The sequence below is a fragment of the Coregonus clupeaformis genome, unplaced genomic scaffold (assembly GCF_020615455.1).
Source record: "Coregonus clupeaformis isolate EN_2021a unplaced genomic scaffold, ASM2061545v1 scaf2014, whole genome shotgun sequence".
NCBI classification, from domain to species: Eukaryota; Metazoa; Chordata; class Actinopteri; order Salmoniformes; family Salmonidae; genus Coregonus; species Coregonus clupeaformis.
Window position 1 is genome coordinate 1 of NW_025535468.1, and position 27269 is coordinate 27269.

Genomic DNA, 27269 nt, shown 5'->3' on the forward strand with positions numbered 1-27269 from the left:
ACAGTGGGGAAAAAAAGTATTTAGTCAGCTACCAATTGTGCAAGTTCTCCCACTTAAAAAGATGAGAGAGGCCTGTAATTTTCATCATAAGTACACGTCAACTATGACAGACAAAATGAGGAAAAAAAATCCAGAAAATCACATTGTAGGATTTTTTATGAATTTATTTGCAAATGATGGTGGAAAATAAGTATTTGGTCAATAACAAAAGTTTCTCAATACTTTGTTATATACCCTTCATTGGCAATGACACAGGTCAAACGTTTTCTGTAAGTCTTCACAAAGTTTTCACACACTGTTGCTGGTATTTTGGCCCATTCCTCCATGCAGATCTCCTCTAGAGCAGTGATGTTTTGGGGCTGTCGCTGGGCAACACAGACTTTCAACTCCCTCCAAAGATTTTCTATGGGGTTGAGATCTGGAGACTGGCTAGGCCACTCCAGGACCTTGAAATGCTTCTTACGAAGCCACTCCTTCGTTGCCCGGGCGGTGTGTTTGGGATCATTGTCATGCTGAAAGACCCAGCCACGTTTCATCTTCAATGCCCTTGCTGATGGAAGGAGGTTTTCACTCAAAATCTCACGATACATGGCCCCATTCATTCTTTCCTTTACACGGATCAGTCGTCCTGGTCCCTTTGCAGAAAAACAGCCCCAAAGCATGATGTTTCCACCCCCATGCTTCACAGTAGGTATGGTGTTCTTTGGATGCAACTCAGCATTCTTTGTCCTCCAAACACGACGAGTTGAGTTTTTACCAAAAAGTTCTATTTTGGTTTCATCTGACCATATGACATTCTCCCAATCCTCTTCTGGATCATCCAAATGCACTCTAGCAAACTTCAGACGGGCCTGGACATGTACTGGCTTAAGCAGGGGGACACGTCTGGCACTGCAGGATTTTAGTCCCTGGTGGCGTAGTGTGTTACTGATGGTAGGCTTTGTTACTTTGGTCCCAGCTCTCTGCAGGTCATTCACTAGGTCCCCCCGTGTGGTTCTGGGATTTCTGCTCACCGTTCTTGTGATCATTTTGACCCCACGGGGTGAGATCTTGCGTGGAGCCCCAGATCGAGGGAGATTATCAGTGGTCTTGTATGTCTTCCATTTCCTAATAATTGCTCCCACAGTTGATTTCTTCAAACCAAGCTGCTTACCTATTGCATATTCAGTCTTCCCAGCCTGCTGCAGGTCTACAATTTTGTTTCTGGTGTCCTTTGACAGCTCTTTGGTCTTGGCCATAGTGGAGTTTGGAGTGTGACTGTTTGAGGTTGTGGACAGGTGTCTTTTTAACTGATAACAAGTTCAAACAGGTGCCATTAATACAGGTAACGAGTGGAGGACAGAGGAGCCTCTTAAAGAAGAAGTTACAGGTCTGTGAGAGCCAGAAATCTTGCTTGTTTGTAGGTGACCAAATACTTATTTTCCACCATAATTTGCAAATAAATTCATTAAAAATCCTACAATGTGATTTTCTGGATTTTTTTTTCTCAATTTGTCTGTCATAGGTGATGTGTACCTATGATGAAAATTACAGGCCTCTCTCATCTTTTTAAGTGGGATAACTTGCACAATTGGTGGCTGACTAAATACTTTTTTCCCCCACTGTAGCTATTTGATTTAGAGTTTTAGGACCCCTGTAGGTATCCCCCTAAAATATATAAAAAGTATTTGATGAAAGATTGAATTTGACCTTACTGCTATTAGCCCATAGAAACACACTGAATAACCCATTCATACATGGCCAAAAATAAATCAAAAGGAAGTATGGTTTGAGGTGTCTGAAATGCATCAGAACTATAGGAAAGCATCCCCCAAAAATCTTATTTTTTGAATTTTTATTTTATTAGAAGTTAAATCCTATTAATTTCATAAATGTTTTACCTCACAGTCACGGGTGACCTTCTCACGAGTCGCTGTAAATAATCTATGATTTGAAACAAAAAGGTCTCTGGCTGCTTACCCTCTGAGGCCCTGGCGTAGTACTTTCCGAAGGCCTTGTCTTTGGGGATGTCTGGGTAGAGGAAGCGGAGTGGGTTCTCTGGGATGTTCTCAGCTGCCATCACCTTGTAGGTGCGGATGATGTCAGGCAGAGAGACGGCAGACAGCTTCTTCTTGGTGTAGGGCTCCACCGCATGGAATACAGGCTTATCTGTGGAACATGGGCGACAGCTATATATCACTGGCGACAGGTTTAGCACTCATCATTGCATTCTTTATCAGAAAGTAGGCTGGCCCTCTTTGACGTCGCATAGGTCGAAACAATGCATTGTGTTAATTTAGAAAGCCCTTTTGCAAAAAAAACTGCCTTTACCTAACATTGTTACTAACCTATAGAAGTATGAGATACCATACTCAGTCACAGGGATGGTTAACTCTTGAAATTACTTCTGTCACTAGAGATTTAGGTAAAAGGGATTTTAGTTTCTTCGCACCTCACTTATGGAACCATCTTGAGAATAATCTACATTTTAATGGATTGGTGCTTTTTGGGCAAGTCAGTTTGTTGTTGTTTTTTTTGGTTGGTTCTTTCTATACTACCATCCTGCCTTCTGGATTCCACCCAGGATTCCACCCTGCTAGAATAAAGGTTAAATATATATATATTTTTTTTTAATAGCACCTTTAATATTAAATGGCTCCAGTGTGTGTGCTACTCACCGTCTAGGTCGTGTTCCACCCAAGTGAATGTGATGGCTCCTTCTCTGCTACGCTCACTGAAGCGCAGCAGGAACGTACCTGGACACTTCCCAGTCAGCATGGTCTTTGCCCTCTCCTTACTCACAAAGCCCAGGATGCAGCTGTAGTGGGAGAGAACAAGCAACATTTCTTTATTACTTCCTTTGGTACTTCTATTACTGTATTCGGGTTAGTAGGCAGGGACAATGCACATTGTTCATCATGTCTGTAAATGTAGCCAGTCGGCTAATATGGCATCCCTATAAGACCACTAGTTGTTTGCTTTTGTAAGGTGGAACTCCAAAAAGAGTCAAGAATAACTCGCCCATCGTTCCACAGGGACAGCAGATGTCTCTTGATGAGGTCCAGGATGGCTTCGATCCACAGCCAGAAGGGAAAGCTCTTCTCACTCTGGCTCTATAGTAGACACAGGCAAACACTTACTAGATATCTTCCTTATATATCTTTATGAACTGTCAATATTATAAACAAAGTACAACTTATGAAGGCTTTATATAGAATACATAAAGGCTTCATAAGCACTACATAAATGCTTCACAAATCATCTATAAGTATATGTAATATTTTATAAATGGTGTATAAACATATATCGTGCATTATGTCACATTTGGCAAGTCACCCTACAGTGGGATTTGTTGTCACCCTTTCTACACCATTTGTGAAGCATTTATGTAGTGTTTATGAAGCATTTATGTATGCTATATAATTCCTTTATCAGTTGTACTTTGTTTAAAGTGAGACCAAATATTCTATATTCTGTGTACTGTAATCATAACCTACCTTGACAGCACCGAACATGGTCCAGGGGATAAGGCCCTCAGGATTTCTCTGTGCTTTCTGGCCCAGTAGTTTGTCAGCCAGCATACCTAGCTGCTCATCATTGAGTCCCCTCTTGGTGACAGAGGAGAACTGCCAGCTCAGCACCTCAGACAGCTGACCCCAGGACACTGTAGGTGGGCTCAGGAAGAACTCCAGGTTCTGTTACAACAAATCAATCACTCCTTTTTAAAGTGCTTGACAGTAACCCAGCATTGCACCTTCAAGCCAAGGAAAAGCTCCCTAGAAGGAAGGAACCTTGAGAGAAAACTTGAGAGAAACCAGAGGGGAGGTACTCTACCTGGGGCTCGCTGGTCAGCATGTTGTACCACAGGATGGAGGCCCAGCCACTGGGCAGCTGGCGGATGTTGGAGATGACCACGATTGGCAGGGAGATGGTCTAAGAAGGACCAGAGGCCAGAGAAAATCAAAGTCAAATTAAATAAGGCCAGAGTGCTGTTGGACCTCATGAAAATGGAAGTGTAGTCTCTATATTTCAGACCACTTACCTCTAGTTTGATTTCCAGACCTGACTGGCGGAGTTCAGACTCAAAGCAGATGGAGTGCAGCTCCTCTGTCACAATGAGAGGCCCCTGTAATAACATGGACAGACAGAGAAACATAATCCGCACCAGACTGTATTTAGTATTTATCGTGAAATTCACCAATACTGTACAGATTACATGGTCATTATAGCCCATTAAGACCAATCAGAAACCAGCTCTCTTAGGTCTCTCACCTCTTTCTTTCCTTTTCCAGGCACTCTCTGCTCTTGCAGTTTCTGTGTTGAGATCAAAGAATAAACTGTAATGCAGGGATTATCAACTACTGTAGATTCAGCCGTGGGCCGATATTTTCTTGAGCGGATGGTCAGGGTGCCAGAACATAATTACAAATAATTTGTATACTACAAATTGACCGCAAGAAGCCCAAACAGATATAATATTTGACTAAAACATAACAATTTCAAACCTTGCTTACATTTGTATACAGTCACATATATTTATTTAATATGCATGGTAATATTTTAGAACAGATTTTCTAAATTAAAATCACTTGGAGCTGATTTGCTGGTGTTTTTACAGTAAAAAATAAATAAGAAATACAACTTTAACAAATAAAATGACCGCCATTTGGGGAACCCTGCTGTAAGGAGTAACGACAGTGCAGGTCCAAATGGACAGTCATTCAGATTTAGTGCCCTGTATGCCATTTGAAATGGTGCTAGCTTACCAAATGTAAAAACTCTGCAGCCAAGCTTCCATTGTACTGCTCCATACTCATAACCTTTGTGTTGCTTCTCAATATGTTGAATTTACGAACGTTGAGATTAGGGAATTTAGGGAGAGAACTTACGGAGGAAAAAAAAAGTGCATTCAATTAAGTTAGGTTTTCACATCACAAATTCAAGAGCAGGACATAACACACAACACTCATTTACTTACTTGTTTAAAAAGGCTTTCACTTTGAGTTTATTGTTGAATTCCTGGAGCTTCACAAGAAATCTAGAGGAGAGCGAATACAAATCAAAACTCAACCAGGCCTGGAAAGATCCATAGGAACTACAGATGGGAGGAACTACAGATGGTAGGTGCTTTTGTGTTTGTGCTTACCTGAGCTTGACAGTGAACTGCATCTTTGTCTGCAGCACCAGAGGTCTTTGTGGATGTGTGGGCATACAGGGCTGTCTCTCCACCACCAAGGAACTGAGACACACCATAGAGACACAAATAATTTAGAGGTGATATACTGTATAGAGGCATTTGGGTATATACAGTGAGGGAAAAAAGTATTTGATCCCCTGCTGATTTTGTATGTTTGCCCACTGACAAAGAAATGATCAGTCTATAATTTTAATGGTAGGTTTATTTGAACAGTTTGAGACAGAATAACAACAAAAAAATCCAGAAAAACGCATGTCAAAAATGTTATACATTGATTTGCATTTTAATTAGGGAAATAAGTATCTGACCCCCTCTCAATCAGAACGATTTCTGGCTCCCAGGTGTCTTTTATACAGGTAACGAGCTGAGATTAGGAGCGCACTCTTAAAGGGAGTGCTCCTAATCTCAGTGTGTTACCTGTATAAAAGACACCTGTCCACAGAAGCAATCAATCAATCTGATTCCAAACTCTCCACCATGGTCAAGACCAAAGAGCTCTCCAAGGATGTCAGGGACAAGATTGTAGACCTACACAAGGCTGGAATGGGCTACAAGACCATCGGCAAGCAGCTTGGTTAGAAGGTGACAACAGTTGGTGCGATTATTCACAAATGGAAGAAACACAAAATAACTGTCAATCTCCCTCGGCCTGGGGCTCCATGCAAGATCTCACCTCGTGGAGTTGCAATGATCATGAGAACGGTGAGGAATCAGCCCAGAACTACACGGGAGGATCTTGGCAATGATCTCAAGGCAGCTGGGACCATAGTCACCAAGAAAACAATTGGTAACACACTACGCCGTGAAGGACTGAAATCCTGCAGCGCCCGCAAGGTCCCCCTGCTCAAGAAAGCACATATACAGGCCCGTCTGAAGTTTGCCAATGAACATCTGAATGATTCAGAGGAGAACTGGGTGAAAGTGTTGTGGTCAGATGAGACCAAAATCGAGCTCTTTGGCATCAACTCAACTCGCCGTGTTTGGAGGAGGAGGAATGCTGCCTATGACCCCAAGAACACCATCCCCACCGTCAAACATGGAGGTGGAAACATTATGCTTTGGAGGGTGTTTTTCTGCTAAGGGGCCAGGACAACTTCACCGCATCAAAGGGACGATGGACGGGGCCATGTACCGTCAAATCTTGGGTGAGAACCTCCTTCCCTCAGCCAGGGCATTGAAAATGGGTTGTGGATGGGTATTCCAGCATGGCAATGACCCAAAACACACGGCCAAGGCAACAAAGGAGTGGCTCAAGAAGAAGCACATTAAGGTCCTGGAGTGGCCTAGCCAGTCTCCAGACCTTAATCCCATAGAATATCTGTGGAGGGAGCTGAAGGTTCGAGTTGCCAAACGTCAGCCTTGAAACCTTAATGACTTGGAGAAAATCTGCAAAGAGGAGTGGGACAAAATCCCTCCTGAGATGTGTGAAAACCTGGTGGCCAACTACAAGAAACGTCTGACCTCTGTGATTGCCAACAAGGGTTTTGCCACCAAGTACTAAATCATGTTTTGCAGAGGGGTCAAATACTTATTTCCCTCATTAAAATGCAAATCAATTTATAACATTTTTGACGTGTTTTTCTGGATTTTTTTGTTGTTATTCTGTCTCTCACTGTTCAAATAAACCTACCATTAAAATGATAGACTTATCATTTCTTTGTCAGTGGGCAAACGTACAAAATCAGCAGGGGATCAAATACTTTTTTCCATCACGATATATATATATATATATATATATATATATATATATATATATACACAGTGCTGTTTGAAAGTATGTGAACCCCTTGTGTAATTACAGATTTTTTCAATTTTACCATGAAATCTTCATTTAATCAGAACCAGTCTTTTTGATCTGGCATAACAGGTTTATATTTAACAATACCATATGTTGGTGTATAGGAAATGTGTAGAAAAACAAAATTAAAAAGGAATTAGTGCAGGTGCAAAAATAAGTGAACCCCAGGTTGCTTTGGTTAAATCAAGTAGGTAAGTAGAATCAGGTGGGTAAATAATGAGCTACCAAATAAACCAATCAAAGGAGAGATCGTTAGGAAAGAGTATGGGCGGGACTCTGATAAATAGATATAAGAAACCTGGTCAGTTTGGTGTTACCCATCCAGGTAAATGCAAAGCACACCATGCCGAGAGGAAACGAAATCTCAGAATATATCAGGACGAGGGTAGTGAGAACACATCAGTCTGGGGAAGGCTATAAAATAATCTCGAAAAGATTTGAGCTCCATCAGTCCACTGTGAGGCAAATAATTTACAAATGGAGAACATTTAACACGACAGCAACTCAGCTTAGAAGTGGATGCCCTTCCAAAAAACCAAAATATCCCCAAGAGCCACAAGAACAATAATAAATCAGGTAAAAGCCAACCCAAACATAATATCTAGAGATTTGCAGACCTCCCTTGCTGCATCTCAGGTAACTGTGCATGCTTCAACAATAAGAAGAACACAATCGAAATGCCATTCATGGGAGGGTTGCTAGGAAGAAGCCTCTGCTGTCAGAAAATAACCAAACTGGCCATCTTAACTTTGCCAGAGACCACCTGGACAAACCTGAAGGTTTCTGGAAGTCCATTCTCTGGACCGATGAGTCCAAAATTGACCTTTTTGGTCACAATCAACACCGCTATGTTTGGCAAAAACACTGCCTGCCGCCAAAATAACCTTATCCCAACTGTCAAGCATGGTGGTAGAAATGTCAAGATCTGGGGCTGCTTTTCCTCTTCTGGACCTGGACGACTCCACATCATTAAGGGAACCATGAATTCTGAGGTATAACAGGAGATTCTTGAACAGAACGTCAGGCCATCAGTCAAGGACCTAAAGCTGGGCTGAAAATGGGTCTTCCAACAACAATAACACAAAGCATGCAAGCAAATCTACCAAAGAATGTCTTCGAAGAAAGAAGATTTTTGTTTTGGGTTGGCCAAGTCAAAGTCCTGACCTAAGTTCGGTAAGGAGGAGTGGGCAAAAAGCCCTCAAAACAGATGTCAGAAACGGATTACTGGCTATATGAGACGTTTTGTCGAAGTTATCGCTGCTAATGGAGGAGCCACAAGCTATTGACTGAAGGGGTTTAAAAAGAAAAGATTAAGATGGGCAGTCTGAGATATGGCTTTTTCTTTTAAACTCTGCCTAGAAGGTCAGCATCCCGGACTCGCCTCTTCACTGTTGACGTTGAGACGGGTGTTTTGCGGGTACTATTTAATGAAGCTGCCAGTTGAGGCCCTGTGAGGCATCTGTTTCTCAAACTAGACACTCTATTGTATTTGTCCTTTTGCTCAGTTGTGCACTGGGGCCTCCCACTCCTCTTTCTATTCTGGTTAGAGCTAGTTTGCGCTGTTCTGTGAAGGGAGTAATACATAGCGTTGTACGAGATCTTCAGCTTCTTGGCAATTTCTCGCATGGAATAGCCTTCATTTCTCAGAACAAGAATAGACTGACGAGTTTCAGAAGAAAATTATTTGTTTCTGGCCATTTTGAGCCTGTAATCGAACCCACAATTGCTGATGCTCCAGATACTCAACTAGTCTCAAGAAGGCCAGTTTTATTGCTTCTTTAATCAGCACAACCGTTTTCAGCTGTGCTAACATAATTTCTAAAGGGTTTTCTAATTATCAATTAGCCTTTTAAAATGATAAACTTGGATTAGCAAACACAACGTGCCATTGGGACACAGGACCGATGGTTGCTTATAATGGGCCTCTGAACGCATATGTAGATATTCCATAAAAAATCTGCCGTTTCCAGCTTCAATAGCCATTTACAACATTAACAATGTATATACTGTATTTCTGATCAATTTTATGTTATTTTAATGGACAAAGAAATTGCTTTCCTTTCGAAAACAAGGACATTTCTAAGTGAACCCAAACTTTTGAACGGTAGTGTATATATACACACACACACTACCAGTCAAAAGTTTGGACACAGCTACTCATTCAAGGGTTTTTCTTTATTTTTTACATTGTAGAATAATAGTGAAGACATCAAAACTATGAAATAACACATATGGAATCATGTAGTAATCAAAAAAGTGTTAAACAAATCAAAATATATTTTATATTTGAGATTCTTCAAATAGCCTTTGCCTTTGACAGCTTTGCACACTCTTTTGATTTGTTCAACACTGTTTTGGTTACTACATGATTCCATATGTGTTATTTCATAGTTTTGATGTCTTCCATATTATTCTACAATGTAGAAAATAGTAAAAATAAAGAAAAAACCTTGAATGAGTAGGTGTGTCCAAACTTTTGACTGGTACTGTGTATATATATACACTGCTCAAAAAAATAAAGGGAACACTTAAACAACACAATGTAACTCCAAGTCAATCACACTTCTGTGAAATCAAACTGTCCACTTAGGAAGCAACACTGATTGACAATACATTTCACATGCTGTTGTGCAAATGAAATAGACAAAAGGTGTAAATTATAGGAAATTAGCAAGACACCCCCAATAAAGGCCTGGTTTTGCAGGTGGTGACCACAGACCACTTCTCAGTTCCTATGCTTCCTGGCTGATGTTTTGGTCACTTTGAATGCTGGCGGTGCTTTCACTCTAGTGGTAGCATGAGACGGAGTCTACAACCCACACAAGTGGCTCAGGTAGTGCAGCTCATCCAGGATGGCACCTCACTGCGAGCTGTGGCAAGAAGGTTTGCTGTGTCTGTCAGCGTAGTGTCCAGAGCATGGAGGCGCTACTAGGAGACAGGCCAGTACATCAGGAGACGTGGAGGAGGCCGTAGGAGGGCAACAACCCAGCAGCAGCACTCCTACCTCCGCCTTTGTGCAAGGAGGAGCAGGAGGAGCACTGCCAGAGCCCTGCAAAATGACCTCCAGCAGGCCACAAATGTGCATGTGTCTGCTCAAACCGTCAGAAACAGACTCCATGAGGGTGGTATGAGGGCCCGACGTCCACAGGTGGGGGTTGTGCTTACAGCCCAACACCGTGCAGGACGTTTGGCATTTGCCAGAGAACACCAAGATTGGCAAATTCACCACTGGCGCCCTGTGCTCTTCACAGATGAAAGCAGGTTCACACTGAGCACATGTGACAGACGTGACAGAGTCTGGAGAAGCCGTGGATAACGTTCTGCTGCCTGCAACATCCTCCAGCATGACCGGTTTGGCAGTGGGTCAGTCATGGTGTGGGGTGGCATTTCTTTGGGGGGCCGCACAGCTCTCCATGTGCTCGCCAGAGGTAGCCTGACTGCCATTAGGTACCGAGATGAGATCCTCAGACCCCTTGTGAGACCATATGCTGGTGCGGTTGGCCCTGGGTTCCTCCTAATGCAAGACAATGCTAGACCTCATGTGGCTGGAGTGTGTCAGCAGTTCCTGCAAGAGGAAGGCATTGATGCTATGGACTGGCCCGCCCGTTCCCCAGACCTGAATCCAATTGAGCACATCTGGGACATCATGTCTCGCTCCATCCACCAACGCCACGTTGCACCACAGACTGTCCAGGAGTTGGCGGATGCTTTAGTCCAGGTCTGGGAGGAGATCCCTCAGGAGACCATCCGCCATCTCATCAGGAGCATGCCCAGGCATTGTAGGGAGGTCAGTGGGTAAGAGCGTTGTGCCAGTAACCGAAAGGTCGCTGGTTCTAATCCCCGAGCCGACTAGGTGAAAAATCTGTCGATGTGCCCTTAAGCAAGGCACTTAACCCTAATTGCTCCTGTAAGTCGCTCTGGATAAGAGCGTCTGCTAAATGACGTAAATGTAAATGTAATACAGGCACGTGGAGGCCACACACACTACTGAGCCTCATTTTGACTTGTTTTAAGGACATTACATCAAAGTTGGATCAGCCTGTAGTGTGGTTTTCCACTTTAATTTTGAGGGTGACTCCAAATCCAGACCTCCATGGGTTGATACATTTGATTTCCATTGATAATTTTTGTGTGATTTTGTTGTCAGCACATTCAACTATGTAAAGAAAAAAGTATTTAATAAGATTATTTCATTCATTTAGATCTAGGATGTGATATTTTAGTGTTCCCTTTATTTTTTTGAGCAGTGTATATATATATATATATATATATATATATATATATAAGAGAGAGAGAGAGAGAGAGAGAGAGAGAGAGAGAGAGAGATAATTAATTTAAAATCGGAATACAGGTGTGGTGTCACTCACCGTTCTAGGAGGTTCCGGAACAGTGCCAGGGCCCGCCCCTCCAGGAAGCCTTTCTGCTGTGTGATTGGGTCATTGTCGTATGTGTACTTCTGCTCTAGTTCCTGGAGCTCCTTCAGCTGCTGCCTCACCTGCTGCAGGCTTTCCGCCACCGCTGTGAACCTACAGGGGAAGAAGAAGAAGATGAAGAAAAATAATAAATGTATTTTCCATTTGTTTGGAGAGAACCAAAATGCATATTTTTGCTTCATCAGCCAACACACCCAAAACAATGAACTAGCCTCCTCACCAGTTCTGCAGTTGGTCCAGACATGCGTTGGGTGGTCCTCCGATACAGGAGCTCTGCTGCCTCTTTTTCCACTTAGGCAGCTCCTCTGAGATCAGGTCTGACTGGACCGCCTCTGCCATGTTAAGCACCTCTGCCAACTGGCCAACCACTTCCTGTGGAGGGCGACAACAACAAACGTATAGTTATTATTTACTCTATAACCGTCATCTACTCTTCAATATGAGCATGCTGGTTATAACTAGATAATACACTCTTAGTCATTCAGACTGAGACTATGATACATGTTATTCTTAGTGGTGCTTGATGCATGATTATTCATGTTTTTTGTCATTGCATTTTATTTTTCACAGTACAAAGTCATGGTCGAATGTCACTGTTTAGCCTCATCATGACCCCTCATGACCCCTCTTACCCCTCTCTTGAACTTCAGCTTGAGACACATCTCTACAATCAGCAGCTTCTCATGTTCCAGCTGTTTCGGTGTCAGCCCGTTAATTTCATGTTCTAAAGTGAGAGAAGGAAAAACATTCACTTACGGACTATACTTGAAACACAGATTCCTGTAAATAGATGATGATCTATTACAGATTGAGAATTAAACACCTCACCTCTGTTCTTAAGAGTATTTAGCTTAAAGTCATGCTCGTCTTGAAGGTATTCCAGAGACTTTATATTCTGATCCACTTCCTAGCAAGTGAGATAAACGTGTTGGATCAGATAGATGACAAACCTGACATGCATGAACATGTACTGCAAATCACTGATGGACTTGTTCCACCAGGAAACAATCAACATATAGTATATGTGGAAATGTTAACTCACCTGAACCTTGTTCTTCATGTCTTTGACTTTGTTGTCCAGCTTTTGTTTCTCCAGAACCATGCTAGTCTGTGTGTTTTCTCTGTCGATCTGAGAAGAAAATACTGTTCATTTAACTGCACAGTTAAAGCATGTAAACGCTCCAATATACAGTTATGGATCATCTACAATATCTGACAGCATGGATAGAGAAAGACGTGTGGTGATTTTATGAATTACAATGTATGTCAATACAAGTCAATGTAGGGCACCTCTATGCTTTTGGCAGCAGCCAGAATCCTCTGCTCCTCCTTCAGGTTTCTGGAGATGATAATGGCCATGTGAACAGGGTCCTCCTGAAAGCGGTCCTGTGAAAGTGTGTACTTTATTACTACAAACCCAAAAAAACATTTACTGAGAGTGGGGTCATGAATTCCACATCAACAACTTATTCAAAATCAATATATTTCAGGAGTTAAAAGGGGAAATTAGCAGCAAGAGGTATAACTTCTAATTGATCATTCCTGTAACATACAAGCAATAAAGTATGGAAGGCCACTGGCAGTAAGGTCTGTACTGAAAAGATGTGACTGAGCTCATACTAAACCTGGAAGTTTCTCTTGAGCTTGCGGATGTTGTGTTGTCGCAGGAGGTTTTTCTCCAGGGCGAAGCGGCTGTGTTGGTCATCAAGCTGGGCTAGGAGATCGTGGAAGCGGACAGTGGCAAGGGATTCCTCAACAGCCACATAATCCCTATGGATTGGATCATTGACATACTGTATATCAGTATCAGAACAGCAACATTATCTCTACATAGATATGGATTTACACAGGAATTAAGATTGGATGAAAGAGATGAAATACAATAAAATACAGATATAATTGAAAAGAGTAGTGTAGAATTCTGGTCAAATAGAATAGATCTTTGTAAATCCATTTTACAGCAGCCTCCCTGCAGTCTTTATCCCTGCTTGTTTACCAGTCGATGCTCTCAATCCACTTGCTGAAGCACTGTCTGATGTCCATGGGGAAGGAGTCATCATAGAGCTGTTGGACCTGCTCCTGGTATTTAGGATCCAGTAGTTGCAGCTGGCCCCACTGGGCCATCTAGACCAGTGAGCAATAACAGTAAATGTATTATGAAAATGTATGTCTATTATTGAAACAATTACATGGCTAAAACATGGATAATAATTCACCTTCATATGCCTGGCATGTATCAGCTTGTTGGCCTCCCTGCCCCATTACCCCTATCTCAACACAACGGTTCTGCCCCATTTCCAAACAGTAGCTAGGTTTCCATTCAATTTGCGACAGATTTTCATGCAAATGTTCTAAAATCTGCATAAAACAATATACGCATTTCCCCTCAGGGATGTGTTTCCAACAAACTGACTTTTTGTGGATAAAAGGCTGTGCGTATGACGTAGGGTACATAAAAATAACTTTTACCATTTAATTCCCATGTACCGAATGAAAAATACAAATTAAATGGGTTTCCATCACATTTTCAACTCTACTGATGAGCTGTGTTCGAATACCCATAATAGCATACTGTATACTACATATTTAATGAGTATATTCTACATACTAAACTCAGCAAAAAAAGAAACGTCCCCTTTTCAGGACCCTGTCTTTCAAAGATAATTCGTAAAAATCCAAATAACTTCACAGATCTTCATTGTAAAGTGTTTAAACACTGTTTCCCATGCTTGTTCAATGAACCATAAACAATTAATGAACATGCACCTGTTGAACGGTCGTTAAGACACTAACAGCTTACAGACGGTAGGCACTTAAGGTCACAGTTATGAAAACTTAGGACACTAAAGAGGCCTTTCTACTGACTCTGAAAAACACCAAAAGAAAGATGCCCAGGGTCCCTGCTCATCTGCGTAAACGTGCCATAGGCATGCTGCAAGGAGGCATGAGGACTGCAGATGTGGCCATGGCAATAAATTGCAATGTCCGTACTGTGAGACGCCTAAAACAGCGCTACAGGGAGACAGGACGTACAGCTGATCGTCCTCGCATTGGCAGACCACGTGTAACTACACATGCACAGGATCGGTACATCCGAACATCACACCTGCGGGACAGGTACAGGATGGCAACAATAACTGCCTGAGTTACACCAGGAACGCACAATCCCTCCATCAGTGCTCAGACTGTGCGCAATAGGCTGAGAGAGGCTGGACTGAGGGCTTGTAGGCCTGTTGTAAGGCAGGTCCTCACCAGACATCACCGGAAACAATGTCGCCCACCGTCACTGGACCAGACAGGACTGGCAAAAAGTGCTCTTCACTGACCAGTCACGGTTTTGTCTCACCAGGGGTGATGGTCGGATTCGCGTTTATCGTCGAAGGAATGAGCGTTACAACAAGGCCTGTACTCTGGAGCGGGATCGATTTTGAGGCGGTGTGTCACAGCATCATCGGACTGAGCTTGTTGTCATTGCAGGCAATCTCAACGCTGTGCGTTACAGGGAAGACATCCTCCTCCCTCATGTGGTACCCTTCCTGACATGACCCTCCAGCATGACAATGCCACCAGCTATACTCCTCGTTCTGTGCGTGATTTCCTGCAAGACAGGAATGTCAGTGTTCTGCCATGGCCAGCGAAGAGCCCGGATCGCAATCCCATTGAGCACGTCTGGGACCTGTTGAATCGGAGGGTGAGGGCTAGGGCCATTCCCCCCAAAAATGTCCGGGAACTTGCAGGTGCCTTGGTGGACATGGTACCATCTCACTGCAAGAACTGGCAAATCTGGTGCAGTCCATGAGGAGGAGATGCACTGCAGTACTTAATGTAGCTGGTGGCCACACATTTTGACCCCCCCCTATTTTCAGGGACACATTATTCAATTTCTGTTAGTCTCATGTCTGTGGAACTTGTTCAGTTTATGTCTCAGTTGTTGAATCTTGTTATGTTCATACAAATATTTTCAATTGTTAAGTTTGCTGAAAATAAACGCAGTTGGCAGTGAGAGGACGTTTCTTTTTTTGCTGAGTTTATATACTATTAGTTCATTTTAGTATACTGTAAACGAACGTTATCCTTTTCGACTGTCTACCGGAAGTTGATGCTGTTGCTATGCAACCTCTTGCTAGCTTGTTAGTTACTAGCTAGAAATGTTACGATTGTGTTCTTAACTTCAATCTGGAGTGCCAGAGTGCGCTCAGGGCGTTTGTAAATTCAGAGCGTTGTCAGATTGTCCGTTTGTAAATTCAGAGCGTTTCGCTCTCGGAGCGCACACTTGACGCTCGGGCGGAGGAGTAGGGTTGATTTGAGCGTTCTGTCCTTACAACGTCAGTCAAGCACCCAAGCTAACGTTGGCTAGCTACTGTGGTGTATAACATTATGACTGTGTTAGAGGAACAGAAGAGGTAATGTTTTATGATCTTATTTAAAATATAGCAGTTGGAGGGTGACGCCCCAGGGGAGACTGGTGATTGGCCAGAAGAGGGAGCCACCCATATTTTGGCATTGTCTATATAACAAGGGGTTAGACAAAGAAAGGACAGAGCGGTTATTATAATTCGAGGACGCCGTTCTCCAGACCTGAGAGTCTGTAAACTTATGCTGTAAGCTGTGATAATGAATAAAGACTTCAAATCAAGGTACAGCGTAAGCGGACTCCTTGTTTGACAGCAACGGCCACACCAGCCGCTGACACGACACGACACTACTTCCAGATACAAATGAGAGAACACCTCACTCTGACTATTTTCCTCGCCCTAGCAGAGCTGGTTAGGCAGTTTTCATGTTATCCAGAGCGTTGGTGACTGTAACTGCGCTGCTGGCAACAATTTAATTACGCTTTTTTGCCGACGTTTACTGACACCGGCCATATTCAACCGGTGTTGAGCGCTCGTAAATTCATCAATTATTCTGCGCTGTGGTACACTCAGACGAGAGTGCTCTGAAAGCGGAGTAGATAGCCAGAGCGAATTTACGAAAGCACCCGAATGTCCATTGAGAATGCACAACGACTATACCACTTTGCTAAACTAAGAATGACGGGAATAATGAAGTCAATCAACGTTGGGTAGTTAGTTAAATAGCATATCGCTAGTTGACATGCTGGCAAGTTTGATGTATTAGTGGCCAACTAACGTTAGGTACCTAGCTAACATATTACCTGCTGTAATGATATGCTATGTGGTTCGTAAGGTTAGCATAGATAACAAATTGTCAGCCAACATTATGTGTAAGGTAACTTATTTGAAAAGCCATTACATTGCTCAACGACGTGAATCCACACCCATTTCCAGAAGAATTGCATTATGGGCCCTAAAATACGGAAATAGTGTCCACTGCTGGTATGCTTCCTATTTTTTCCAACAGTACTACCAGTAGGACATTCGGGAACTTTTGGCATACTAACTATATCCATACTATAACCAATAAGCATACTATATACTCAATTTACGTCACAAATAGTACGGTTAGTATAGTATTCGAACACAACTATGGTTTTGTCACAAAAACTGTTGCGTTAGCGTTAAATAGCAAATGTGCCCACTTTGGTCTTGGCACATGCGCTCTAGCCAACCGCTCGCAGATACAGTGCGGGTAGGCTACCAACATTATGAGATTATTATGGATAAGAGCGATATTATTTTTATTTGTCAAACAGCAGCCATGGCATCGATAATCATGTCACCAAAAAAGACTCTCGATATTCATTGGAAGGGATCATCAAGTTCATCACCTTGCACATTCACACCCTCACCCTGTGATGTTCATCATAATTGATTTTAACTGTAGCCTAATAAACTATGCTTTCCCGAATCGTAGTGGGAGGACCATACAACATATCATGATGGCGTGCCTCCAAATTTACTTCGTTATGATGGTTATTAACTATATCAATAGCCTATTTCCGCATAAAGGCGGTTTCACCGCGATTTCTCGCATAATTAATTTGACTCACAAAAGAAGATCCCACCATGTCGAACGAAACAATTGTCTGTCGGCATTTATCAAATGTTACCAGCATTTCATGTTTCCATAGCCCAGTCGTGACTTGTTTCATGCGTCACGTCATTAATCTGCATGAAGTTTAAAGTGAATTTCCTTCTCCTTTCTGAGGTGTTGGTATAAAGGCTGTATCACCACTGTTATAAATAAAAGATTGCCTTACCTTTGACGAGAGAAACTAAATCACAGAGAACAGACTTCTCCGTTAAAATGTAAAGACAGTAGGCTACAAAAAAGCAAACACAACAGTTCGGAAGGCATGCGGAAATAAGTATTATCCAATCGGTGTTAAGGAAAGTTTATTTTATTTTCTTGTTTTATTGCACATTACATTTACGTCATTTAGCAGACGCTCTTATCCAGAGACAATAAGTATACAAACAGACAATAATAACATATGCTAGGGGGTACAACAAATTACAGATTATACAAAGACCTTAAAATATATGCTCAACACAAAAAGTACAGTTAAAGTACATGTATTGATTGCTTTCTTATTGGAAGAATGTAGATTGGTCTTAATGTACTGCTCGAATTCCTTATAGAAAACATGGAATTTATTAGTGAATTTACATTTATGAATATGACATTTTTACATTAGCACAATTAGATTTATGAGGTACATTTGTTTTTCTTTATCCTTATTATAGTTAAGGAAACCGAGAAGCATATTTTCCCATAAAAAACAAAAGCCAAGAATATTAACAATTATAAAACTATAAATATCTTGTCATAATTTCTTTACATGTAGACAATGCAGAAATAAATGCAAAACTGTTTCTGGATGCTCAACACAAAAAGTACAGTTAATGTTAATGTATTTTTTGAGTTTCTTCAGGTAATGATTCGCAGGGTAATAATTATGGATCATTCTGAAAGAGACCTCTTTGACATTGTTAACAAGCAGGTATTTGTGTGGTAATAACCAGACTTTTTTCCAACAGATATTATTGACAAATGTATTCCAGTAAGTTGTGACATAAGGAATAGATACAATATCCCTTTGAAATAAAGCACGTATAGATCTGTTGTTCTGAGGGAGCAAGGTGTTTAGGATTTGATCTGGGAATTTCCTCAGGAATTTCGCAGGTTTTATGACGCATCATATGCTAGTCCGAACTAGGAAAATAGGAAATGTCTGACATGCCAACTGATTGAAGACGGCACGTGTATAACCACAACTTCCGATGTTCCAAGTTCCGGCTGATACATGAACGCTGCATCATACCACAGTAAACACCCATACGAACCTCTTTTCCATCCACAGTTTGTATGCATAAAAAACAAAAAAACAAAAAAACATGACAGCTATGATGGAAACAGGAAGTTTCGGGACAATTGTATAAATCCCGACATAATTTGTTCGATCGCATGGTGGGATCTTTTTGTGTCAGTCAAATTAATTATGCGATAAATGGCGATGGAAACGCCTTTATGCGCAAATATTGATATAATAACCATCATATTAAAGTAAACTTGGAGTCACGCGATGATATGGTGTGTGATGGTCCTCCCACTATGACTCTGGAAACCATGCAGTTTATTAAGCTACAGATGGAATAAGTTATGATAAACTTCACAGGGTGGTTAAAGTGCAAGGTCTTATTCTGGTGACATGATGATCAATGCTTGACTGCCATTTGGCAAAATACAAATATTCTGCTCTTATCCATAATAATATAATGTAGACTAGCCTACCCGCACTTTATCTGCGAGCGATTGGCTAGAGCTCACCGGCCAAGACCTGAGTAGTCACATTTGCTATTTAATGCAACAGTTTTTCTGACAAAATTACGGTAGAGTTGAAAATGCGATGGAAACACAATGGACTTTAGATTTTTATTCGGTCCATAAAAAACGTACGTGAAAAAGTAGGCCTACATTTAGTGTGCACTATGTCATCAGGCACTGATTTGTATCCACAGCAAGTCATTTAGGTGGAAACACACCACTTGTGGAAAAATGTAATATTTCCTTTATGTGGATTCTAGCATATTCGCATGAAAATCTGTCGCCAATTGGATGGAAACGTAGCAACATTCTATCTATCTCTTTAAAACTGAAACAAAACATTCATCTCTAATGCAGCCAATCAGAATCATAAAAGGGAGATGGTGAGATTATTTTAAAAAAATAGTCATTCAAATACTTGTCACTGTGTTATATAGGCCTGGGATAGGCTATTCTGTACAAACTGGGATTAAAAAGACAAGTGACAGGATGCAATTTATGCTTTACCTGACACTCTTAACTGCACTTGGCAACATGGGGATAAATGAAACCACGAGGCGCCAAGCCAACGTAACAACAGTGGAGGGAGAAGGAGAGCAATGCTCAACCTGCGAATTCAGAGAACAGAGCAGACTAATGAGACTTCACAACATCAGATCCCAAATTCTCAGCATTCTGAGGCTCGAGCAGGCTCCAAACATCAGCCGAGATATGATCATGCAGCTCTTACCGAAAGCGCCCCCCTTGACACAATTTATGGACCAGTATGAGCATCGTGTGGAGGATGAGGAGCGTGCCACCACTGAAACGATCATAACCATGGCCAAACGTAAGTAATTAAGTTATTTGCTTGTACAAAAGTGGGTAGTTTATGCCTGCCATGCGCCATGGAACCAGAAAAGTGTGTGCGTAAATTCACTGGTGTGGAATTGAAACCAAACATGTAAGATATGTTCCTTATGTAGCTAAATATTTTAGACCTATAGTCATATTTTATTGTAATCAGTTTAGCCTACAGATTATGATAGGAATATTATGTTTTGCATTAGCGCTTCCCTGGTACTGTATCAACTCAAATTAATTTTTATTTGTCACCTGCGCTGAATACTACTGGTGTAAACTTTAGCGTGAAATGCTTGCTTACGAGCCCTTCCCAACGATGCAGAGTTTCCAAATAATAATACATATAAAATAGTAACATAAGGAATAAAATAAAATACACAAGAATGGAGCTATATACAGGGAGTACCAGTACCAGATCAATGTGCAGAGGTACAAAGTTTTTCAGGTAGATATGTACATGAAGGCAGGGTAAAGTGACTAGGCATCAGGATAGATAATAATGTTTGTGTGTTGTGTTGTTTCGGTATGCGTGTGTGTTATGTCTATGTGTGCATATGTAGTGAATGTGTATGGGTTTTGTGTGGGAGTTTCGATGTATTGTGTGTGAGTGAGTGTGTACAGTGCCTTGCAAAAGTATTATGTTGCACCGCCGCCGCCCCCACCCCCAAACTACTTCCTGTGGCTATGTCAACAACACAAATAGCTTTACTGGTTTGGGAAGTAGAATTGGAACCAAATTGGAATTGAACTTAGTTGAAACAGAACAGCTAACTAACAACACAACTCTCTTTGCACCCATATTCCAGTCAGAGAGGGAGTCTGGGGATCGGAACTTTGCTATTGGCTACTATCTGAAGGAGAAGAAGGTTGGTGACAGCTGAAACAAGCACACACACTTTACATCAGTCAAATGTACCTTTTCTAGATCACTTAGACATTTTTACTAGGCATTTACTAGGCATTGTCTGACTGTCAAATCAAATCACTGTTGTTTCTTTCTAGTGCTTTCCAGAAGGGACAGACATGACTTCCATTTTAGACCTCTACTTCCAGGTGAGTATTTGTATTTGGCAGCAGCTACTCCAAACACATTAAGACACTTACATCACACATAACACAAAAGATAAAACAGTACATCATCTAACATTATTACACCACTACATATCTACAATACAAAATGTATAATACCACCATACAACAATATTACAATGTACGTGTGTGTGCTAGCATTTGTGTGCATATGCGTGTGTCTCTTCACAGTCCCCGCTGTTCCATAAGGTGTATTTTTATATGTTTTTTAAAATCTGATTCTACTGCTTGCATCAGTTACCTGATGTGGAATAGAGTTCCATGTAGTCATGGCTAAATATTTAGGACTAACTTATTCCTTGCCACCCATTCTGAAACTAACTGCAGCTCTTTGTTAAGTGTTGCAGTGATTTCACACACTTTAGTAGCTGACGTGTATAGTGTATAGTCATCCGCATACACAGACACACTGGCGGTGATGACAGTGTAGGTATACATGGTAAATTGGTGTGGGCATCGAGTGAGCATTTTTTCTTCAACATGGTTCAAGTTTGAAGCTGTATCATTTCAATGGGCTTTAGTGGAGAAACATCCTGTTTTGTGTTTTTCTCTCTCTGTTAGCTGTTATTCCCTATGGTATATTAAAAATATTATATTCTACTCTAGCTGTGCTCCATCGAGGTGACCTGTGAAAGCGCTAGCGTCATGGCGGCCACCCTGGCCAACGGCGGCTTCTGTCCAATCACAGGCGAGCGCGTGCTGGGCCCGGAGGCGGTACGGAACACCCTGAGCCTCATGCACTCCTGCGGCATGTACGACTTCTCGGGACAGTTCGCTTTCCACGTGAGTCTCCAAGTTCCTTCCCTCAATACTTGCATTTGTTGATTTGACAGGGACCATGTACAACAGACTTTGCACCAGATTTGAGTTACAATACTAATTTGCAGTCCCCTAATTTTCCTATTACACCCCCCCTAGTTTAGCGTTGTTTCCTACTGTCTGTTTGGCCTGTTTTTGGCCTGCTGTTCTTTGTCGTTGTTCCCACTGTGTCTCCAATCTTTCACCATTGAAGCATTACACATTACACTGCAGTAGGTCTTCCACTTCATGATGTTTGGCCATCCACTGCTGTTCATTTATGCTGATATGTTTTGACACTGTTGTCTGCACTCCCTGTTAACCTCTTCCTCTATGCTGTCTGGCAGGTTGGACTTCCAGCTAAGTCAGGCGTGGCAGGGGGCATCCTGCTGGTGGTGCCCAACGTCATGGGTATCATGTGCTGGTCTCCGCCGCTGGACAAGCTTGGTAACAGTGTACGAGGCATCCAGTTCTGCACGGTACGAGAAACTGATAGCTTTCACTCTGTTGTCTCTCTTTCAATGATCTAATTGATTGATTGATGAAAACCAGCAGAAAGCCTGACAGTGATTGTTCTGTTCCAGGATCTGGTGTCCCTTTGCAACTTCCACAACTACGACAACCTGAAACATTTTGTCAAGAAGCTGGATCCTCGCAGGGAGGGCGGAGACCAGAGGGTGAGTCGGGTTTTACTGGGAGCCTCTCTCCTTCTCCTGTCTTGTTCTACTTCCTTATGTTCAACAAGGTGCCTTCATGTATATGTAGTCAACATATTCCCTTGAAAAGGCTGTCGTTGGACTGAGTGTTTTTTAAAGCAATAGTGCCATCCACTGGAAGATACTGAGTGGTTGACAGGCAAACTGATGCAAACTGCCTCTCTTTGTCTTTCAGGTGAAGTCGGTCATCAATCTTCTCTTTGCTGCGTACACTGGTGATGTGTCTGCACTGAGGAGGTACACAGCACTGCATTATCTCCATATTGGCCAATAAGCCCTTAAAAATAAGCTATGAAAGGAAATATGTCATGTTTTGACATCTTTGGAGAGTAAATGCCAAATCTGTCCCTGTGTCAGACAGAGACCTTGTAAGGTTTCCCTGTGTGTCTACATGGGGACTAGAGGTGGCGTGTGCTATTTTGGCTGCTGTAAAGTACTCATCCCTGTCCTTCTGTGGAATGTGTCCAGGTTTGCTCTGTCTTCCATGGACATGGAGCAGAGGGACTATGACTCCAGGACGGCCCTCCATGTGGCAGCAGCAGAAGGACATGTGGAGGTGGTCAAGTTCCTGTTGGAGGCATGTAGGGTCAACCCTGTTCCCAAAGACAGGTGAGCTTAGAATCAATGGCCCCAAAGGCCACCCAGTGTCTGTCAATGTAGATAAGATCCAATGTCTCCAATGGACAAGAAGACATATTTTCAACCAGTGTCTGTCTGTAACCAGTTTTCCATCCAACTTTTTTATGCGAGTAAAGTACGTCGGATAAGAAATGTCCCGACAGGCTGGATGGAAACAGCAAATTTGTTGGTAAACTTTCCAAATGTCGACAAAACAAAATACGCTAGACAAGATGGGGATATTTTTGTTTCTAAAATGTATTATGCAAGAAATGGTGGTGGAAACGCTTTTATGCGCAAATATTTATATAATAACCATCATATAGATGTAAACTTGGAGTCACACAATGATATGTTGTGTGGTCCTCCCACTATGACTTGGGAAAGCATGCAGTTTATTAGTCTACAGGTGAAATAAGTTATGATGAACTTCACAGGGGGGTAAAAGTATTTTATTTTGCAGATTTGAGAATATTCGCATTAATATCTGTCGCCAATTAGATGAAAACCTAGCTAATATAAAATGTGTCCATTTAAGAGCAGTGTTTACCATGTCTCTTGTCTGTTCCATCAAGGTGGGGTAACACACCGATGGAAGAGGCAGTGCACTTTGGACACCACGATGTTGTGACCATGCTCCAGGACTACAATAACAAGTACAGTCCACCGGGGGGCGCCACTGAGGACAAAGAGAAGGAGATATCGGAGAAGAACATTGACGGCCTATTATGAGCCAACTAATACTCTTATTTATCCATAGAAATTAAATAACTAGAACGGACGTTCCCATTGAAATTATATATGTGATCTGAGAGGCTTGGTCCATTCCAGTCATTCTATTTCTATGGCCCCATTAACTATCTGGAAGATTTACTGTAAGTGTGTGGTCCCTTTGTCACGTCAGTGGTAGGTCACGTATACTGTTGATAATACTGTATTGTTGATTTTGTATAAAAGTATTGTATTTCTGTATTTTCAAAGACGACAATGTGTCCAAAAAATATATTTTGACTGACTTTTACCCAGATGTTTTTTGTTTTTTTGGTTGTTTCCTTTTTTATGTCGTACTGTTCACTCTGCGCAACTCTCCCTCTGTGTGTGTCGGCACTATGTGGAATGTATTTTCTACATTTAAGTGCACAAAACATTTCTCTTTATGTACAACAGTGTGTAAAACCTGAACGTATGCATAAGATAACGTGCACATTTAGGTAATGTGTGTATATCCCTGAAATTAAGAGAATATCTGAGGTAGATGGATTCAGTGTAAATACTATTTATCTGTAGTGAAATTAAGTGACTCTCTCACTGGCACAGCTTTTGAAGAAAATGGATAAAGTCCAAACGCTGTGCAGTTAGGCTTAAGTTAGGCTATATTGATGAGGCAGAATGCGTTATATAAACTTTACCACATGTTCACAGATCTAGGTAGCCTGGTCACAAATCTGTTTGTGCTGTATATGACACTGGCTATACAGTTGGCTATACAGCCCAGACAGATCTGGGACCAGGCTATCTATGGTTTAGGACCTCTGGTCTTTTGATTTAGGCCTAGTAGCTTCATATGAATTGAAAGTATGGCATTATGTGGAGTGAGTTTTGTTTTGCTGGTTTGCTATTTGATAGCTAGACATTTTTGCACATTTTTCTTCAAAATGACAAAAGTTGTTTTTTCTTGATTGTTCTATAGTCTTTTAATTTTGAGTAGAAGGGGGTTTATTTATTTAAGTGTCAGCCAAAGCTGTTGTGTACGTTTGCTCCACCTGATAATAAAGTCAAGTCGGCAACTTTAAAAAAGAGAACATATCATAAGTGAGCCACCTAATGCCCTGCAGAAGGTGTGGAGCCATGGCACAAAACCCACAGTCTGAGTTTCTCAGGAGCAATACAATACAATTCAACCAGCAGCCATGTGCTCTTTACAGACAGGTTTCCCACCTATGCTAATTCAAATTTTAGGGTAAAACATAAAACCCTTCGAAACATTGATTTATCACTTCATGGATACAGCAGTGTCAATGGCGTGACTATCATGTCTTATCACACAAGTTTACTTATTTGTCAGCAATATGGTTTTACATGGATTTTATCTTCAGTTATAGACAGTTATTGACAGTGCATTACACTTTAATGAATGTTTTTAGTTCGGAACAACTCCACAATGGTGGACTTTAAATCTTGCCATACTCACCCAAAAGCCTATTTTGGGTAGAGATAAAATAGTTGTCATTATAGGCCTATATGAAAGCAGAACACTTAGACTATCCTACACATAACTAATGGAGCACTTTTTATGCAGATACGCACATTGATTGTTTAACTGTTTAGAGTGTAAAATAAACGTATAAGCGTATACTTGAAAAGTCAGGTTGTTTTGGTGAGAACTAGTCTGTTTGTGTGTATATATGTTTGTGTCATTGACTATGGGAGGGACAGCAACTACAAATCTGGTAATGACAGAGGGCATTGCATTCAAAATCTCAAGCCCTACACTATTGTACTAAAAGTACTCAGGCAACGTACTTGTGATTTGATGAATGAATATGATATTGTTATTGAATAACTCATCTCAAGTGTTTAGTGTTGCTTTCATTGGATTTGACTTGACTTTGTATCCCCAGTCCCTGTTGCACAAGAAGCCTCGTATGTATGAGTGTTTATTGTTCATCTGTGTAGGTGCAGGTCAACTTCAACATTAACTAATTATTTTGAATATACCACAGGTGTATACTGATGTCATCAGTTTGTTTGTTTTCATTCAAGTATATCTGCTTCAGCTGTTTGTTGCAGGCAATGGAGATATATTTATTTCAATGATCAAACAATAAATAAAGATACAACTTTAAAGATGGATGATATCGCCCTTTACTCCCACTGTATATTCTTGAATATAGGCATCTTCATTAATTAATTTCATGAATGTTACAATAGTTAAGTGCTCTATGTTTATACACATTATCACCAAATTAACACCAAAGTATTAATTGTTTCCAGTACAGTGAGTACTACATTATTATTTCTACTGTAATTGTATTTACAGCGCCGGTATATCATTTCATATATTTAAACTTGTGTGAGGGAAAATGTTATTGTCTGAAGAGATAGCCTTGAATTGTACACAGCATCTCCTCTCACTTTATCTTGGTTCGTGCAGGTGACTGTGACCAACTTCTCAGACCAATTGCAATACGCCCAGAACATACGACCAGTCTCCCAAGTAGCGCAGTGGTCTAAGGCACTGCATCGCAGTGCGAACTGTGCTACTAGAGATCCTGGTTCGAATCCAGGCTCTGTCGTAGCCGGCCGCGACCGGGAGACCCATGGGGCGGCGCACAATTGGCCCAGCGTCGTCCAGGGTAGGGGAGGGAATGGCCGGCAGGGGATGTAGCTCAGTTGGTAGAGCATGGCGTTTGCAACGCCAGGGTTGTGGGTTCGATAAAATAATGTATGTGCTAACTGTAAGTCGCTCTGGATAAGAGCGTCTGCTAAATGACTAAAATGTAAAATGTAACATTGCTCTGGGAACCAAAAGGAGTATCTCAGTTTCAAGGTCCCAGCTTTGAGAGAAGAAGACTGGTCAGTCACATGCAGGAACCAACATTAATAATGAATAATGTAAATCATGCTTATATGACTTGTTTGTGTAGCATTATATAAGGACAGAAAGGGAATACCCTTTTTAGAGAGTTTTCATCAAGCTTGCATTGAGTTTGTGAACCTCTCCAGTAAAGATTGATTTATTTACATTGAGTTTGAGTTCTTAGTTGTGAATTTCCACTACAATTCTGGCGTCACCGAACAGGATGTTTGATTTTCTCGATGTGATCCATCAGTGAAGGTCTGAGAGGGAACACCGGTGGCACATTCTTGGGAAGTTCTTGTATCACTAAAAGAGGACTAGGACCTGCCCGTAACAGACCATCACTCTGGGACGCATCTGGGAGGAAACACAACATCTACGAAACCTAGAAGGACAACTCAACTGATTTCAGTAAGTCAATTTAAATGAATTTGTCAAATTAAAATCAGTACCAGTCAAACATTTGGACACACCTACTCATTCAAGG

General features: G+C 41.5%; 2 protein-coding genes and 1 pseudogene across 2 annotated transcripts; 2 read left to right on the forward strand and 1 right to left on the reverse strand.

Annotated features, from left to right (window-relative positions):
• Positions 1–1906: 1906 nt before the first annotated feature.
• LOC121562503 (signal transducer and activator of transcription 1-alpha/beta-like) lies at positions 1907–16678 on the reverse strand (the record flags this gene model as incomplete). The annotated part of the gene is made up of 19 exons (XM_045219052.1): positions 16664–16678; positions 13404–13531; positions 13033–13177; positions 12698–12793; positions 12450–12536; positions 12236–12314; positions 12040–12131; positions 11628–11779; positions 11342–11500; positions 5126–5218; positions 4958–5017; positions 4746–4863; positions 4252–4293; positions 4022–4105; positions 3814–3912; positions 3477–3674; positions 3001–3092; positions 2658–2797; positions 1907–2148 (listed from the first exon to the last, which is right to left on the reverse strand). Coding segments are annotated over exons 2-19 (2106 nt in total), but the record flags the coding sequence as incomplete, so codon positions are not given.
• Positions 16679–19627: 2949 nt separating this feature from the next.
• Positions 19628–27269, forward strand: part of LOC123488011 — a 51526-nt pseudogene continuing 43884 nt past the window's right edge.
• Positions 20620–24223, forward strand: LOC121562500 (glutaminase kidney isoform, mitochondrial-like). Its single transcript, XM_041874742.1, has 8 exons — positions 20620–20847; positions 20984–21034; positions 21677–21853; positions 22216–22347; positions 22453–22545; positions 22760–22821; positions 23053–23193; positions 23778–24223. Exons 1-8 carry the CDS (start codon positions 20620–20622, stop codon positions 23932–23934), a joined length of 1041 nt encoding a protein of 346 aa, XP_041730676.1. The 3' UTR covers positions 23935–24223.